At 40.5% G+C, this 19188-nt stretch overlaps 1 protein-coding gene across 2 annotated transcripts in view; it reads right to left on the bottom strand.

Annotated features, from left to right (window-relative positions):
* Window positions 1-12266: 12266 nt before the first annotated feature.
* OGT (O-linked N-acetylglucosamine (GlcNAc) transferase) overlaps window positions 12267-19188 on the bottom strand; it is a 49669-nt gene continuing 42747 nt past the window's right edge. For both annotated transcript variants that reach the window (XM_004694481.2, XM_004694482.2), the window contains exons 20-22: window positions 18433-18685; window positions 18095-18218; window positions 12267-14581 (exon numbers count right to left, since the gene is read on the bottom strand). In XM_004694481.2, coding sequence (XP_004694538.1) covers window positions 14407-14581; window positions 18095-18218; window positions 18433-18685 — 552 coding nt within the window. In that variant the 3' untranslated portion in view covers window positions 12267-14406. The remainder of the gene's footprint in view (window positions 14582-18094; window positions 18219-18432; window positions 18686-19188) is intronic.

Here is a 19188-nt window from a genome sequence, read left to right as displayed (position 1 = left end):
CGAAGCACACTGCTGAGGGGAGCAGCGGGCGGGTCAGGAGAGGTCTGCCACGCCATGTGGTCTCCTCCGGAGCAGGTGGGAATTGAACTCATGTGGAAGTGGCTTTAGCTTCTCAGTGCTGTGCTTTAACCCGCTGCACCACCATGGAGGGCCTGTATTACACACATTTTTAAAAAAGATTTATTTATTTATGCACACAAGAACTGGGGTACAGGCCAGAGGTGCATGAGGTCAGAGGATCTACCAGAGAATGGGGAGCAGAACAGGCAGATCTATTAAAATACACTGCTGAGGGGAGCAGTAGGCTGGTCAGGAGAGGTCTGCTGAGCCATGTGGGTCACCACCCTGGCCAAGGATCCAACTCCTGCTGCAGTGGCTGTGGCTACCTTCACAATGCTCTGCTTTAAGGAGGGCCATACACACATTGTTTAAGAGATCAAAAAGGAGGCATAAGGAATAAGAGACTGAAAACATGACACAAAAAGTTAGATAATGAAAGACTCATTCTAATCCCTAGACAATATAGTGAATTCCAGATAAGATACTAATCAACAGGAGCTGTTCAAAGTCAAAAACTAAAGAAAAAACAGTCAAAAAGAAAAAACAGATACCTCTTCCGAGTAAAATTCAAGACCAGGAGTACAAAGCCTTAGAAACAGTTTCAAGGTTCATGTCACTGTTATTAGAAATTATATGCACCTAGGAAAAAGTAGTTGGCTTAACCGGAACCCTATCAAAAAAGGACTATGAAATCGCCTTAGGGCCCTCCCTGGTGGCACAATGGGTTAAAAGCACCACACTGTGAAGCTATCTGCAGCCGTGGCATGAAGCTGTGGCAGGAATAAGATCCCTGGTCAAGGAAGTGACCTACATAGCGCAGCAGACCTCTCCTGACGGGCCTACTGCTCCCCTCAGCAGTGTATTTCAGTCGATCTGCCTGTTCTGCTCCCCACTCTGTCTCTGGTGAATCCTCTCACACCCCACACCTCTGGCCCATACACCAGTTCTTGTGTGTGTAAATAAATAGTTCTTTCTTTAAAAATCACATTAGTTAAAAAAATAAATCACAGTAAACTGATGGAGCCTCTGAAAAATAGTAAGGCAACTCCTCAAAAAATTAAAAATAGAACTACCATGTGACCTAACAACCCCACTTTTGGGTATTTACCTGAAGAATGTGAAAACATTAATTCAAAAAGGCATATGCAGGGGTCTCTTCCCTGGTGGCCTAGGTTTTAAGTCTTAGCACTATCATCGATAAATCTCCGGCCAGGGAGCTAAACCACAGCAGACCTCTCCTGACTCACATGCTGGTCCCCGTGGCAGACTATTTCAGTAAATCTGCCTTTCCTGTCCCCTACTCTGTCTCTGCTGAATCTTCTCACCCTCACAGCTCTGGCCTACATACTAGCTCTTCTACACATACAGAAAAAAGGCACCTGTAGCCCTATGTTCACTGCAGTACTAGTCACAATAGCCAAGCTATGTAAACAATCCAAGTGCCTGAGAACGGATGAATGGATAAAGATGTGCTCTAAAGTAGTGGAACACTACCCAACTATAAAAAAAATGAAACTCTGCTATTTGTGGCAACATGCATGGAACTTGAAGGGATTATGCTAAGTGAAATTAAGATAAAAGAAGCGAAAATACAGTATAATTTCACTCATTTGTGTAGCACAAAGCAAAAAAAGCTGTCAAAACAAACCTTTAGATTCTGACGACAGAACGGAAGTTACCAGAAGGAAGAATAGGCAGAAGGGGGCTTACTGGCTGGTAGTGGATACTAGCTGGACATCTGGAGTGGGAGTGGTGAGATACATATTTGCTGAAGTTAGAAACTGTTCACCTGCAACCTCTAGCACTGTAAACTAATATTATGTCAATAAAAAAGAAAAAGTCATATTAGGTTTTGAACATAACAAAAGAAAAAAACCTCAAAAGCTTTTTAAAGGATCTCCAAAGATCTCCCCTTTAAAACTGGGCTCATACTCCTTCAAGACTGTGTATAGACAGACATTTTTGTGATTATAGAAGTTCTAGAAGAACCAACACCACATTAAGAGTTATTGCCTCACTAGCATAGGAAGATGTGTGCATGAGGGTGGACTTTCACTTTTTATTTTCAATGCTTCCATACTATTTGATTATTTTTATTACCAGCTCATATTCCCATTGCAAATTTGAAACTCAATGTTATCACTAAATATGATGGGTACATCAGTGGTTCATTCCTTCATTGATTCAATATTAAGCATTTCTAATAGCCAACCCACCAAGTAATCCATTTGCTTTTCTGATCTGATTCTTTTCAACTGAGTGTATCAGGGTTATTTTTAAAATATGGTATTTCTGCATGTTATCTTGTGGTAGTATTAAGAAAACAAAGAATCTGTGGCTAAAAAAAAAAGACTAGGCAGTGGGTGTTAGAAAGTATTAATTAGACTCTGACTAGTGAAAATCAGTCCCCCTCCCAAGCCCTTGCATTATGTACCCCAGTAGCCTTCGAACTGCCAAAAAGCCACCTTGTCACTGGGGGGGAAAAAGTGATTGGGAAGGAACTCCCTTCTCTTGCTGATGAGAAATCTACTTACCTCTAACTATAACCAACTCTCCTTAATTATGAAGCAGTATCCCTACCACTGTCTGAGGCCAAGTCTTCCTTGTACTTTGGATCATATCACCTTGTAGCATTCTCAAGGACTTTATTACTGCAGCTTTCCATTCCGTACTGAATTACTGCTCTCTAACTCCTGGATGATTCACTCTATCTCTAGAACCTATGTCACCCAAATTCATTATTTCTAGCCTTGAACTCCATCTTTGTGATCCTCGACATTTACTAAGTATTTAAAATGTAACATGACCAACACAGAAATATTGATTTGCTCCCTCAGTTCTGTTCCTGTACTAATCCTTACCCATGTCCCTCCATGACGCCACCACCTACTCAGGAAGGTTAACCAAAAACAGAGAAGTCATCCTTGATTTCTGTCTTTCCCTCCCCTCCTACATCTAGTCCATCAGGAAGACCCGTTGGTTTGGGGTGGGTGTGACCGCAGCAGCCTAGGGCCTGCACAGGCTTTACTACCACCAGCTTTCCTAACCTTACCAAGTTCTGAAAGCCCACAGCTGGCTAAGAACAACCCCCAGACCAACCCACCACCCTTAGGCCCAAACCGGATTCCATGATTCCTAGTTGGCCCCAGGTATACTTGGACACTGCCAAGACCCCCAACTGGACAGCAAGTCCCCTAATCTGTGACCCCTCAGATTCTCTGATCCCCAAGCTGGACTGCAGGTCCAATGCCCTGGCTACAACCCCTGGATCCCAGAACCCTAGCTGACTCCCTAACTCATGTCAGTGACCCCAGGGACCCAGCTATGATCCCCGGATTATCCCCATTGACCCTCTTCCCCACCACCAAGACAAGCAAAAACTCCCAGTCGCTCCTTTGGAGGAGCACCAATGTCAGGGCTTCTGGTCAGAAACCACCTGCTCTCCCTGCCACCTGAGACTCCTCCCAGCTACCCAACTCTGGCCCTGAGATCCTGACCCCTCCCACATCTGCCTGCTGTGTTGCCCGAGTGCCCTGGGGAACTGCAAAAAAAAAAAAAAAAGAGAGAGACAAAATCAAAACTGTTGTCCCATTGGCTCTATTTCTACTGCATACTTCATTTAATCTAGGGTATGCGGATTTTTTTTTTAAAGATTTATTGTGCATACAGAACTGGGGTACAGGCCAGAGGCTCAGGGGCGGCGAGAGGCTTCGCCAGAGACAGAGTGGGGAGCAGAACAGGCAGATTGACAAAGTACACTGCTGAGGGGAGCAGTGGGCGGGTCAGGAGAGGTCTGCCACGCCATGTGGTCACCTCCGGGGCAGGCGGGAATCGAACTCAGGTGAAGTGGCTTTAGCTTCTTAGTGCTGTGCTTTAACCCGCTGCACCACCAAGGAGGGCCATATATGGATTTTTTTTTACAAGATTTATTCATACAGAATTAGGGCACAAGCCAGAAGTACAGGGGCAGTGAGAGGATTCACCAGAGACAGAGTAGGGAGCAGTACAGGCAAATTGACTGAAATAACACTGAGGGGAGCAGCAGCGGTTCAGGAGAGGGCTGCCGCGCCATGTGGGTCACCTTCGGGACAGGGATCGAACTAGCACTGAAGAGGCTGCGGCCAGCTTTCAGTGCTATGTCCTAACCCGTTGCACCACCAGGGAGGGCCTAGATATATGTATTTCTAAGAAAAAAAAAAAAAACTACCAAATGACATGCCATCACACATGTGGAAAAAAAACATATCAGAATTGACAGACCACAATATGTATCTTATATTCATCCAAATCTCTCCAACTCTGGCTAATCAATGCTAAGCCACCATTGATTGCTTCTCACCTAGACTTCTATAAATCAGTTCTTGGGCCACAATTGCAAAAGAATCACTTACCTCATAGGACCATTGTGAAAATTAAAAATGTCTGCCTTCTTACAGGATCATGTACTTCTCCCCAATCACAGCATTTATCACACTAAACTATAATTATTAATGTATTTTTGTCTCCCACCCCAGATGGTAAGCTATGCAGGGATATGGAAGTATATCTGTTTCATACCATCTAGTACAAAATCAGCACTCAATAATACTTGAATTGATGAGTGAATACCAAAAAGTGGTTTCTAAGGACCCTTTTTATTATTTTCCAGGCCACCCCCACACCCCCACAGAATCTTGGGTTTTACTGTTTTGAAATTTTTTTATTTTTGGGGGTACAGGTCAGAAGTACGGAGGCAAGAGGATTCATCAGAGATAGAGTGAGGAGCAGACAGGAAGATCTACTGAAATACACTGTTGAGGGGAGTAGTAGGTGAGACAGTAGAGATCTGCTGCACCATGTGGGTCACCTCCCTGGCCAGGGATCAAACTTATGCTGCAGAAGCTGGCAACAGCTTCAGAGTGCTGAGACTTAACCCCCTGAGCCAACAGGGAGGCCCCCAAACCTAGGTTTTAAAAGTTTTGCCTAGCAGACCTCACTTTTCCATTTTAAATCTAATTGTACATATATTCCCATCTATGTGAAGGACTGAGGTACACAGGCTAAAGTCAAAAGAAAAAAAAAAGACAATTATATCTATGTTAATGAAGATACAATGCCCAGTGGAACACCAGGCCCCAACTTGCACCTGGGGTGGGTAAAGAGACTGCTGGTCATTGTCTAGGCTCCAGCTAGAATCCAACCAGATGTCCAGGATCTGGTCTTTACATCTAGAGCTTCAAGAATGCAGGTTTCTCTATTCTTTATCAAATGCTGTAAGAGTGACTCCTGTTAACCAAATTTGTAAGAAGCTGGCTAACAAACCAGGGTGCCTGTCTTAAGGAGACTAAATACCAACTATGTGCCCTGGGCTCTCCATATTTGGGGATAAGTGCCTGGAGAAAGTTCTGGAGAAATCTACAATTTCCCCTTGTACACGTTTCATCACATATTTAATTTTTTAAGATAGTTTACGGGAAAAGGATAAATATGCATTTTCACTTATATGTGGAATATCAAAAAACCAAACAAAGGGTCACATGTTTAATTTTTAACTAAATGCTATAAACAAGCATCTCTGTGCATTTAATTACTTTCATAAACTGGATGTTCTTAGGATTGATCCCCAAAAGTTATATTACAAAACAAAACTATGACCAATTTTATAGCACTGGGTACTTCTGCTTTCTTCCAAAGGGCTATATCAATTTTACAATGTCAGCATCATCACTATTAAGATTAAATATCCTGCTTTTGCTAATTTCACATTCAAAAAAATTTTTTTTAATTTATTTACTTATGCATATGAAGAACTGGGGTACAGGCCAGGTGTGGGGGTGAAAGGACATCAAAGACAGTGGGGAGCAGAACAGGCAAATAGACTGAAATACACTGCTGGAGGGGAGAGGCACACGAGACAGGAGAGGTCTTGCTGTGCCATGTGGGTCAGCTCCCTGGTGGTAGGTATGTATGTGTGTTTGGGGGGCGTGATGGAACTCATGTTGCAGTGGCTGTGGAAAGCTCCACAGTGCTGGGCTCTAACCTGCTGCACCACTAGGGAGAGCCCCACAGGCAAATATTTTTAAATTTGCATTTCTTTTCAACACTTCATGATGGGCATTTTCCAATTGTTTGTTTGCTGCATTCTTTTGCTATTCCCCTATTTTAATTACCATCATGAAACAATACTTACCAAAGTTTTGTGACTGCTTTAAAAAAAAAAACATTGAAAAGAGGTGCAAGTAAATGGAACACTTTGTCTTTGTTCTTCCAACAGTTCCACTCCCCAGAGATAAACAATGCAGTTCACTGTTCTAGGAAATTCTTAAGCATAAGCACATATCAGCACAAGTACAGCACAAACACCTTTTCCCTCCCAAACAGTATGAATTGTTCTGCAGTGCGTAGTTTTTCACTTTACTTTTCTTAGTAATCTTTCCACTGGTTGAGACATACAGTTGTTAACACATTTTTGGGTGAACCATGATTTATTCAACTACACCCTCGGACATTTAAGCTCCACTCATATTTGTGCTACTACAAACGACGTGTCAATGAACAATGCCCCAATGCAGATATTTCTGTGACTAGTAATTAAGTCACACAACCTCCCACAAAACTGGACAAAATGCTCTGCAAGTATGTATACACAATTAAAGGAGCATGACTTACAGAGAAGGGATAAACATAGAAGGGGGAAAGAAAGGAGTCAAAAGAGAAGGGTAGATTATATAGAGCAATAGGATAGGACCTCATTTATGCACTTACATATATATGTATACAGAAACTAGTTGTTTGAAAAGTGGGATTGCCAGATTGCCCTCCAAAAATGTTACACCAATTTATAATTCCCACCATGACTGTATGAAATTGCCTGTATTCCATCCCTATAAATTTGCTGATTTGTCATTTTTTTTAATCTTTGCCAATCTCATATATGGAAAATGGTATCACTTAAAATTTTCTTTAACTGTAGGTAATATAGGTAATATAATTATTAAATTTTAATGCCTATGGGTCATTTGTATTTTCCCGAGTTCTACCTTCTAAAAGCTTTTGCCCATTTTTTATTTGCTTATTAATCTTTTTTTAATTGTTGATGTGTAATGACTCTTTGTAGATTAAGGAAAATAGGTCTTTATTAGAGCAATTATTATTATTTTTTTATTTCTGGGGTATTTTCCATTTTTTAAAGATCTGTTTATTTATGCATACAGAACTGATGTACAGGCCAGAGGTGCAGGGACAGTGAGAGGATTCACCAGAGACAGAGTGGGGAGCAGGACAGGCCGACTGACGAAGTACACTGCTGAGGGGAGTAGCGAGCGGGTCAGGAGAGGTCTGCCACGCCATGTGGATCACCTCCGGGACGGGGACTGAACTCATGCTGACGTGGCTTTAGCTTCTTAGTGCTGTGCTTTAACCCACTGCACCACCAGGGAGGGCCCAGGCTGCAATTATTTTTTATTATTTGTCATGTATATGCTTTTGCCTCACAGCAAACTTAAAAAGCCCTCTATTCTTCGCCCTCCCTGGTGGGGTGATGGGTTAAAGCATAGCACTGAAGCTATCAGCACCGGTTGAATTCCTGGCCAGGGAAGTGACCCACATGGCACGGCAGACCTTTCCTGACATGCCTTCTGCTCCCCTCAGCAGTATATTTCAGTAGGTCACCTGTTCTGCTCCCCACTGTCTCTGCTGAATCCTCTCACACTCTGCACCTCTGGTCTGTACCCCAGTTGTTGATGCATAAATAAATAAATCTTAAAAAAAAAAAGGGAAAGCCCTATAACAGTTACCTTAATTATCTTACCTTCCCCACTGATTTGAAATGTCATTGTTTTATCATGAACTACATGTATTTGGATCTATTCCAGACTTTAGGTTCAATGGTTTATACTTTCTCCCACATCATACACCTACATTCTTATAGGTGAAATAGGAAATCAGGACAGAGAAAAGGTAGAAGAAATAAGGTATCTTAAAGTATCTCTGCTGGTGGTACAAGGGGTTACAGCCAGCACTATGAAGCCATGGGCAGCCATTGCAGCATGAGTTCAACAACCCACCGACCCCCAAGTGACCCATATAGTGCAGCAGACTTCTCCTGTCTTGTCTGCTACTCCCCTTAGCAGTACATTTCAATAGATCTGGGTATTCTGTTTCTCACTCTGTCTCTGGTGAATCTTCTCATCCCTTGCACCTCTGGCCTATATAGCCCAGCTCTTGAATTCATAAATAAATAAATCTTGAAAAGAAAAAAAGAACACCTTGCTATCAAGAAAAATACTTTGCCTGTGTGCCTTTACAGGGCAGCACTATCAACAGGTTGGAAATTACAAAAGGACAGGTTCATAGAGATTACATATACTCAACAATGCATCTGTTGCTTCAACAAGTTATATGTTCCAGACCATAACAGAGATGTTACAGAGGACTCATGCATTTGATTAGAGGCTGGACTCCTGATTCTGAGATCCCTTTTTACAATTCTCATTTTATGACCAACTAGGTTATATACTGTGAAGTCTCTAAAATTAAACATCTGTTTTGGGATAAAGTTATTTAGCCAAGAGTAGGACGAAACTAAGAAAAAACAGAATTTTTCAAATCTCACCAATTCTCATCCTGGACCTTCAATTGGCCAACGTCCTCTTTGGACATGTCTGCATCTGTAGTCAGGACAAAAATGTACATTTTAAAGAAAAGCAGGAGGTACAAACTATTGACTATCTCTACATTCTGTACTTATCAACATAATTTAAAGCCAAACTTTGCTTTTTGAAGTAAGTAGTATTTAAAATTGTTTGTAGCAAACTTGTCCAGGCTAAAGAAAACTGGAAACAAGGAGTACCACACCCCCTACCACCTGGTCCCAAGGTTCCCTGCAGATCAATCAGAAAACCCAAAGCACAAGGTGGCCTCTGACTTGACATCATGACAACCTCCATACATTATGTGCAAATAAGACAATCATTAATTAGGCCCCAAATAATCATCCCCACACACACACTGTAAAACTTTCCCACACATTTTTCTCCCCAAATAGATTCAGACATCTGCACTGGCCCTCTATTCTCCCCAATCCTTCACTCCAACTCCTCCAGTCTCACTCACCCTCTCCCTCCACAATCTTCTACTTATCAGGTGTGGAACTTTCAGTCCTTCTCATCTCTACTCCTGCTCCCAGCCAATCTTACACAAATAAAGCCACAACTCCCACACACCTCCACTCCCCTCATTGATCCTATATAAAGCAGGCTACATAACTACCAACAGCTTCCCCTCTTACTTCTTCATCCCCTTCTGTACCAATGAGCAAGTCTAAGTCCCTCCCCCTACCCCAGTCCTTACAACCAGTAAGCCTAGACCCATCCCCCCTTACTTCAGTCCCAACAAAGTCTTGCACCAACAAACTGAGATATTTCCCTTCCTATTCCACTCCCCACCTCCAGGAGGTGATACACTTTGTCCTAGGCCCATTGCTCCCTATACCACCTCCCACCTCCAGGAGGTGCTACTTTCAGAAAGAGGCCCATAGCCCCCATTCCACCCCCCCACCACCTGCAAGAGAACCTTGCATTTACAGACCCATGTCCCTCCCCCTTTATTTCAGCCCTCAAATGTCTTGCACCAATCAGGTCTCAGGCACTAAACTCAAATCCAGGCGGGATTCCGCCTCTTGTTCCTAGGAATGTTACACTTGTTGCAACTGTCAAGTCTAAAACCGTTGGCCCCAGCTAGTCTCACATCAGGCCTTGACTCTTCTCATCCCCACCCCCATACTTAGCCCTCATTTCCAACTTCAGGCATTTATCTGAGCCCCCACAAACACACACACCCCCCAGTCAGCCTTCTACCTAGTCCCTCTTCCACCCCTTACTGACTTCCGCCAGCCTTCTACCTCTCAGACATGTTACCGCCCATGCTCCCACTACCACCTCCACAATCCAGCTTTATACGCCAGCCATTTTCTCCTAGGTCTAGACACGCACGCACCCTCCCTGCCCCGCCCCTTCCCGCCATCACACGCGGCGTCTCAAGGCCTCCATTCCACGCCTCAGCCCCACCCCCACACACACTTAATTCCCTATTTTTGCTTTACCGGTTAATATCACTAACCAAAAAAATGTTTCCTTATTCCAAAAGCTTTTTTTGTTTTGTGTATTTGTGTGTGTGTGTGTGTGTGTGTGTGTGTGTAAAAACTGGTAAAATATTTTACTAGAATCTCAGTCCCAAGGTCCAAGGTCTATGGCAGTGACCAGGGCATGTGGCGGCCCTGATTTTAATCAAGTCTGCTCAACTAGAATGAGCTTCAAGACTGTACCAGTACCCACCATTTCCAATCCCCCAGTCAGTCACCTACCTGCTCCAGCAGCCTCCGGTGTGTGGAGGGGCGGGGGTGGGGGGGGGAGGTTGCCGCTCTGAGACGGCTACAAGAGCGCGCAATCCGGAGCAGCTATACGGGATGACGCTAGGCGCACGCATTTATAAAGCCCGGGCTAAGGGCGGGGGTAGATGGGTAGGAACTGACGTGTTCCCCAGCACCCACCTATCACAGTGCAGTCGCCAGGCAAATTTAAACTTCGCGGCTCTGAACTCAGACTTGGCGCCCAACCTCAGTGCTTCCGGAAAGAGATTTTTATCACTTCCACTGGGTGTCGCTTCTCTGTCCTGCACACACCAAGGACCGAGTCCATTTCTATAGTTAAGAATCCTGAAATTCATTTTGGGTGACGGAAAAACTGATCTTAATCCTCCTGAACAAAGTTTTATCCTTGTGAGGATTTGGATAAGCCAGTCCCGTTCAGTGCTTTAAATCTCTAAGTCTGTTCGCCAGCCCTCCAAACTAGTACAAGCTGGGCGGGGAGAGGCGGGGCACAGGAGGGGCAGCAGGGAAAGCCACCTAAACCCTAGATAAGAGCAAGGCAGCAACCCAACAGTGCTTGGCAACACATCTATGACGTTTGCTTCCAGAATCCTCCAAACGTAGCGATAAAGAGGGGTTGATTACTCAAATCTTTTTGGCACTCATTCCAAGCTCATCAGGAAAAACAGAAGAAACAAATGCTTTCTAGGCTGTGCATTTCTCCAGCCTCGTATTTCACAATTTAAGCACTTAGCACACCGAATAAAAAATCCCTGCATGTAAAGATATTAATAATTTATTTTATGCTAGGCAATGTTCCAAGTGCCAAGGACTAATCCTGGAATCCTGGAGGCCCTTTAAAAAAGGCACTGTTAGCACTCAGCTAAAAAATGGCAGAGCTAAAAAAAAAAAAAAATAGAAGTGGCAGAACTGGGGTTCAAATTCCAGCAACACTAGTTCCAAAACCTAAACATTTAAAACACTCAGTTGTCTACATATATAAAGGGACTTCATAGGGAATTATGTAAATGAGACTATAGTCATAACCCCATCTCTATGACAAACTTGCAAATTCACCTCTGAAAGACTGATAAAAAAAAAAATGGGGACTATGGAACTGCCTCAAAGGTTTAGGGAAAGAACCTGTTAAATATAGCTAAGAGGCATGTATTTGAAAGCTTGACTGGAATCAAATTCTAAAATTACACAAACTTACTCAAAGTACTGAAACAAACTCTTTTACACTGAAGACAGGTGCTGAAATAGACTAGAAACAACTGATACAGATCCCTCAGAGCGGATGGGAGTTGTACTCTAGTAAACACCTTCCTTATCACCATTTAATAAACACTAATGCACATTAAGACTATGAGGGTCACAACACTTAAGTTGGGAAGCAAACTTGCAAAATTTTATTGAAAAAAATTTCTCACTTACATCCTGAAAAAAATGACAGCCAAACAGCCTGTTCTGGTTCCTAGTACAACAATATCCTCTTCCCTCAGATCTATGGCTAAATTCAACCACCATAAGGGTTAGTAAGGAAAGTAGTTTACCCAAGAGCCATGAATAGTTCATACAAACAATGAGACTACAAGGGGAAATGAAGCCAGAATATTGAGAAGGAAAATAAGAATGAATATAAATAAGTAAGTGTGCCAGGAGTCACTGCATCATTGGTCTTGGTCTTTATGGATCAAATGCCAACCCACTACAATGAGAAAACAAATTCTTAATGTAACAGCTGCACTAGGGAAATCTGGTCTTTTTGTTGTCTAAGCTGTTCAAATGTATGTTTCATCATTGAATGGCCCTGTTATTTTATCCAACACTCAATATAACAGAATACAACATACATCCATTATATTATGGGTAAATCATTCATTTATTGTTTAAAGATCGCAAGACAACATCTGGATTTCTGTAGCACAATTTAAATGTTTTACTTTTTTGATAAGCAGAGCATAATAGAAAAAAACAATTAGTTTCCAGTAATCTATATCTCTATTCAGAATTAACTTCCACAGACATGTTACCTGGAAACAAAAGCCTATTACAATAAGCAAAGCTTCAACCAGAGCGGCTAACTTTTTCGTGCCAGGAAATAGTTCATCCCTATAGGAGGAATGATGTGCTATGTAAAGAGGCTGTAAGATCATAGCCTTGAGGGCATCAGAAGTATATTCTCCTATTCCACATTAAGTAGTTTGGTGAATTTCAAACATCAGTTTATCTGCAACCATGCTGGCAACCTTTACCTGATATTTCAATTGAGTAAAAAATAAATTAAGAAATCCCTACACTGATGTTTCTTGATTTACATTGTTAAAAAAGGAATACAGTTCATTATTATGTAATTCTGGCTAAGAATTACAATTGAGACTTCTTGCTCAGATTTTGGTTAACAGTAAGAATCTTTCAGAAATTCAAGTTCTTATCAATAATTTGTCAGCTAGGATACATTCAGGCATCAGCTGCAACTACATAATAGGTGCACTGTCTCAGCACTTTGGAAAGACATAATCTAGAAACACTACTAGCAGACAAAAAATTATCTGTTATTGAATAGCATAAGTGCAGTACAGCAAGACAAAACATATATTCATATGTTGGCTTGTTTAAGCCTTAAGCCCTCGATCCTTTGCTGAAATTCAGTAACTTTATTCCTATGTCTTTAATACCAAGAACTGAAGCTCCAGGAGGGCTAGAGTCTAATTTGTACTCCAAACCAAATAGCAGTGCAGTTCACTACTACTGAGGCTGAACCCACATAGACTTCAAGACCAAGTTCAGAAGACAGTTATCATATAATACCCTAGAAGATCTGAAAAATAATTACTTACACACACGCGCACACACACACACACATATCTGATCCTTCACAGCTTTTGTTTTATCTAAACATGTTTTCTGATGAAAATTATTTAACATATTGGAGATAACTGTGACTTACTGATCAAATATTTGAATACTTATACTTACCTGGGATTTCATTTCTGCTGAAAGAAATAGGAAGATCAAAACTCACTTAAAAAAAAACAAACTTCAGAAAGGAAGGTAAAAACTTATCACACTCATTTTTGGAAGCAGCATAAAAGGGGAAGTCAAAGGGGAAAACACTGGTGAAATAGGGGAAAACTAGGCAAAAACAAATCTATAATTATGACCAACAACAGCACTACAACTGTGCCCCTCATAATTAATAATCACTCCTAAGAATTTCCATTTGGCACTAGATGATGTGTTTAAGAGAAACACTCTGGGATGTTTTGATTCAGACTAGGTTTTGTTAAGCTGAGTCACAGGAGAAACTTGAGTGGGGAAAGGGAAGAAAAGGAAATGGGAAATGGACCAGAAAAAAATTTTTGTGTTATCATCTAAACCAACAAAGCACTGATAGCTCCAAACATTAGGTCAGACACTAAAATGACTGATATAGGCTCAAGTGGTTTATAAAACCTATAAAAAGACTACACCAGCAAAGTCCCCATTAATTCTGTAGAGTTCAAAAACTAAAACAAGGAGCAACATTTTAGCTTAAAACCTTATCTCAAGATAATCATAATATACTTCACATGAATAAAAATACCTGAAACCAAATATTTTTAAAAAGCTCCAATACCCAAAATATAAAGAAAACAAAATTAATCCAGAAGACTTAATCAATCCATAGAACCACAAAATGGCTAGACAATCTTTATCTCCCCTCCACACTAACCATCCCATGGATAACCAAGGGAATCAGACCTTCCAGACCTATGCACCACTTGGTTGCTGCAAAATTCTATGGAGAATCCTTGTGGAACAGCAATTTCCCATCTCATGTCTCTCCCTATCATGCAGGACGCAAGACTGGCTGTGCTATTCTATGATCATTTTTTGTGACCCATCTGCAACATGATACTGTACAGATAAGCAAAAAGTATGTTATCTAGTTCCTTTTCCCCCAGAAGGTTGAGGCTCAGGTATAGGGGTAATTTTCCTGTGCATATTCCATTTATTTAGGCCGATTCAGTGACTTCAACAGGCTTAATCATGTGGTCAGGTTTGTTGCCAGCTGCATAATGCTCCCACATCTGTAGATATAGTCGCTCTAGTTCCATTGTGTATTGTTTGGTGTTGAACAGAGGGCTAGATATTCTCTGCTTCCAAACTTTGCCACGGATTTTCTTCAGACTGATTAAAAAAAAATAGTTTATAAATCAGAACAGAAACTCAGAATAAGCCCCCATAAATATCTAGTCACCTTTATGATAAAACACATGACCAAACTTCACACCATTTTCTTTTCTGACTGGCCCCACTTATCTCAACATTAGGAAAGTGAAGCACCAATGCTAACATTATGCGAGAGCTCATAATCAAGATCACCTTTTCACATCGCATAAAAAATTCTTTACTAAGTAATAAGTTGTATTGAGCTACTTTGCCTTCTCCAATCCACCTAATTTCTACCTGTAAGATAAAAACAAGAACTGGCAATGACACGGGTCTGTTCTAAATATTGCTGGCCAAATTGTGAACTGCTAACCTTTTTGGTAATACAGTTATTAAGAAGCTAAAATATTCATATCACTATCAGTAACACTTTTAAACCTATTATTCTTCAAAAGAAAGATGCAAACACACACCGTCATGTAAAGCTGTTCACTGAAGCACTGACTTACAATAACTAAGACACAGAACATTAAGATGAAAATTTTAATGAAACAGAAAAATACTCAAGGGGAAAAGAAATACAAATGTGCACTTTGGAAGTCTCTATTTGTTATCTAACTGAGCTGCTTATTCAACTTTTTTTAATTTTTTAAGTGCTCCTGTTAGTACCAAGACTAGTTCTGTTCAGAAACAGTAAAAAGCAAGAAATGCTTCTGGGAACAAAGGGAGAATGATCACTCTACTTTCCTTCTTAGTATATCATTTGCCACAAGGCAAATCATTCCAATATGGGAAAAAATATATTACTTTAGAACCAAAACTTGAAATACTTTTGTGTATTTTTAAAAGTTGACTTAATGTTTGTCTCAAGAGAGCAAGTAAAAAACAACTACGTGTATCTGCTGACCTCAATACAGCCATGACCATATTAACACTACCAAAGCTCCCCCATATCGCTATTAAAATCATGTAATATAATTACAACTGAGATTAAAAAATGCACAAAATGATGTAAAAATAAACTATTATATAAAAAATTGTGTAATATATTAAATGCATGATAAAAATATTTCTATTTGGGGGCCCTTCCTGGTGGCGCAGCAGGTTAAAGCACTGCACTAAGAAACTTAAGCCACTTCCACATGAGTTCAATCCCCGCCTGCCCTGGAGAACCACATGGCGCTGCAGACCTCTCCTGACCCACCCGCTGCTTCCCTCAGCAGTGTACTTCGTCAATCTGCCTGTTGTGCTCCCCATTCTGTCCCTGATGAATCCTCTCACCCTCCGCATCTCTGGCCTGTACCTACCCCAGTTCTGTACGAATAAATAAATAAATCTTTAAATAAATTTTAAAAAGTCAAAAAAATTTTTTCTATTTGTTTTTCTGTATGTCAATAGGAGAATGGTTAAATTGTGGTACATCTCCATACAATAAAGCACTACTCAGCAAAAGAAAGGGATGATTTATTGATATACACCAACAATATAGATGAAACACAAAACATGCTGAGTGAAAGATGCTGTGAGTAAATACTGTATGGTTTTATTGGTATACAGTTCTACTGCTTTAATTCCATTAAAAATTTTTTTCTTTTTTCTTAGAGTTCTAAAAAACAGAACAAATATATGGGGGGGGGTGGTTATTGAGAACAGTGGTTATATCTCTGAGTGAGGATAAGGCATCAAAGAACTTTCTCCAGCAATGGAAATGTTATTGGGACTGGGTTACAAAAGCCCTTCTCAACATTCACTTAATATTTGTGTACTCTACTATATATAAATTCTGCCTCAAAAGAAGATGAATACTAAATTCTAATGTAATCCATTCTGAAAAACTGAGTGCTGACATCTATAATTTACTTCGCAGCGTGTGCCCCCCCAAACAAAAGAAAAAGATTGTTAGATGGATAGAGGAGTAAATAGATGGATATGTGATAAAGTAGTATAGTAATATGTTGGTAGTAGAATCTAAGTGGTAGACACAAAAGGTCTATTGAACATTTAAAACTTTCATGATAAAATGTTGAGATAAGTATTGCATGAAATCAACTAAGTTCCTAAACTTAATAAAACACATTATTTACTGCTAGGATGATTATGTTGGATATGAATCTTTTTTTTTTAAGATTTATTTGTGCATACAGAACTGGGGTACAGGCCAGAGGCTCAGGGGCGGCGAGAGGCTTCACCAGAGACAGAGTGGGGAACAGAACAGGCAGATCGACGAAGTACACTGCTGAGGGGAGCAGCGGGTGGGTCAGGAGAGGTCTGCCGCGCCATGTGGTCACCTCTGAGGCAGGCGGGAATCGAACTCATGCGGAAGTGGCGATTCTCAGTGCTGTGGTTTAACCCGCTGCACCACCAGGGAGGGCCTGGATATGAATCTTAATGAGTATTAAGATTATGAATACCTAGTGAACCTTAATGATATACAACAGCATTACATTTATTATGTAAAAAGTTTTTAATGTAAGAAGCTCTTAATGTATAAAGTTTTTACATAATAAATGAATCGTTCAATAACTGTTGAATGCTTAGTGTGTACCAGGAACTATTGTAAGTGGTTTACAGAGAACACCTTTTTTTAAAAATCCTTAGATCTGTGTAAGGTAGATACTATCATTCACCTCCATTTTGCAGATGGGAAAATGATGGCGCACAGAGACTAACATGCCCAAAGTCACAAAGCTTGTAGGGAGTGTCTGGATTCAAATCCAGGCAGCCTAATTAAGAGGATGCTACTATTTTTAAACTTTAATAATGCTATTTCTCAGAACAGATTAAAAAAAAAAGTCCACAATAACCAAGGAAAACTCTCTTAAGAGATAAGCAGTATTCATTGAATGGGGATAAGGCGTCACCACTCCAATTCCTACACATCTGGGCACACTTAATTTAAGCTAGGCTTCATTTTTTCAATGCTACTGTGAAAAGAAACATTATCAGAATCATAGCCCTTTTTTATTAAAGGCTATTAAAACTTTTAACAAAGGTTATACCAACTTATTCACCAATGTATAAACAGGCTTCAGTGCTCCCTCATCACTGGGAAAATCTTTTGTTATAAAGGAAACTAATGAGTCTGCCTTAGTGCAGTGTTAATTTACGTTTCTACTACAGGCATTGAAATTTTTTCTTGCTAGCCATTTGAGATTCTAATAGTTCAGTGAGTTACCTGGTTATTTTCATGTTTACATTCCAATTAAGAAATTGAAAATGTACATATTCTTCTGTCCTTACATGGTCAGGATGATAATATTATGACATTAGAAACAAAGATTATTTTCCCTCCCGCTTGTCTTTTAATTTTCTTGACTTTCTTTTATTCGGCTGTTTACTTTTCATCTAGTAAAACTACTTATCACTCACTACATTTATGAAAATTTGGAAAGTTTCTTCCATCCAGAGATCATCCAACTAAATTTACCCATCTTACTTCGTGGTTTCATTTTATAACATCAATTATTCTCTATAAAAACTCCTTATTTCCCTCACTTTATAAATAATTTTTTCATGGAAAAGTTTACTTACTATTCTAGGTCAGTTCCCAGTTTCACAGCTATGTCTTCATATTCTTGTCTACTTTTAGCAATAAGCTCAAGACAACCTAAACAAGTGAGCTGGGAAGCTGCAACTCGAGAAGCAAGAGTCTCCCCTGCAGAAGAAAGATGACAATTATACTAATTGCACATGTCCTATATGTTAAGTATTCTCCACACAATGCAAAAAAGGAAAATGGAGCCAAGTACTCATACTTGAATCTAAATAATGTTGCTTCCATTATACACAATTTCACAACTGCAAGTTTCTCCCCCAAAAGAGATTTTTAAAAGAAAAAGAAAGAGCCCAATGATTTATCAGCAACTCACCTGGCATAGTCACCATAGGTGTCCCTGCCCAGAGGACATCCATCCCAGTGGTGTGTCCATTACAGAGTGGAGTGTCCAGGCAGACATCAGCCAGCTGGCCTCTCCTCACATGTTCCTCTTTAGGAGCAACAGGTGAAAAAATGATGCGGCTCTGGGGAAGGCCCATGTTTTGTGCATACTGTTGAATGTTCGGCTCTCCTACTGCTGGAAATCGCAACAGCCAGAGCACACTATTGGGAACACGCTTCAGAATCTGAAATAGGCAAAATAAAGATAGTTATCAGAAAGCAGATCTCTTTTAATTTCATTACACTCTTTTCATAGCCTATTGTGAGTTAAGTCTTCCCTTTACTTAGTTGATGCTGATCCACTGAATAACAGGGTCCTTTGGGAATTGATACTACCAGTGGTTCTGGTTAATGAGAGAAATTTTCCAGTTCATATTTTAAACCCCTCATCATGACACAAAAAATAGCTAGCTTACACTCACCTAACTTTATTTCCCTAATCTACATAAGATGTCAAAGATTCTTTTTGTAAAAGGCCAGAGAGCACTTATTTTTGGCTTTGCAGCCACAAAGATTTTTATCATGGGTGTTCAGTTCTGCCCTTGTCCCTGGAAGGCAGCCAAAGAAAGCAAGTAGGGTAGCTTTGTGTCAATTAAAGTTTACTCACCACAAGTATGACGGCAGAATTGAGGTTAATAAAGGGCGAGAGTGGGTGGCAATGGGAACAAAGTGTGGAAGGATCCCAATG

This window comes from Condylura cristata, unplaced genomic scaffold, assembly GCF_000260355.1.
Source record: "Condylura cristata isolate star-nosed mole 26May11 unplaced genomic scaffold, ConCri1.0 scaffold00043, whole genome shotgun sequence".
NCBI lineage: Eukaryota > Metazoa > Chordata > Mammalia > Eulipotyphla > Talpidae > Condylura > Condylura cristata.
Note: the sequence above shows the minus strand (reverse complement) of the source record. Positions and strands in the feature narration are given on the sequence as shown.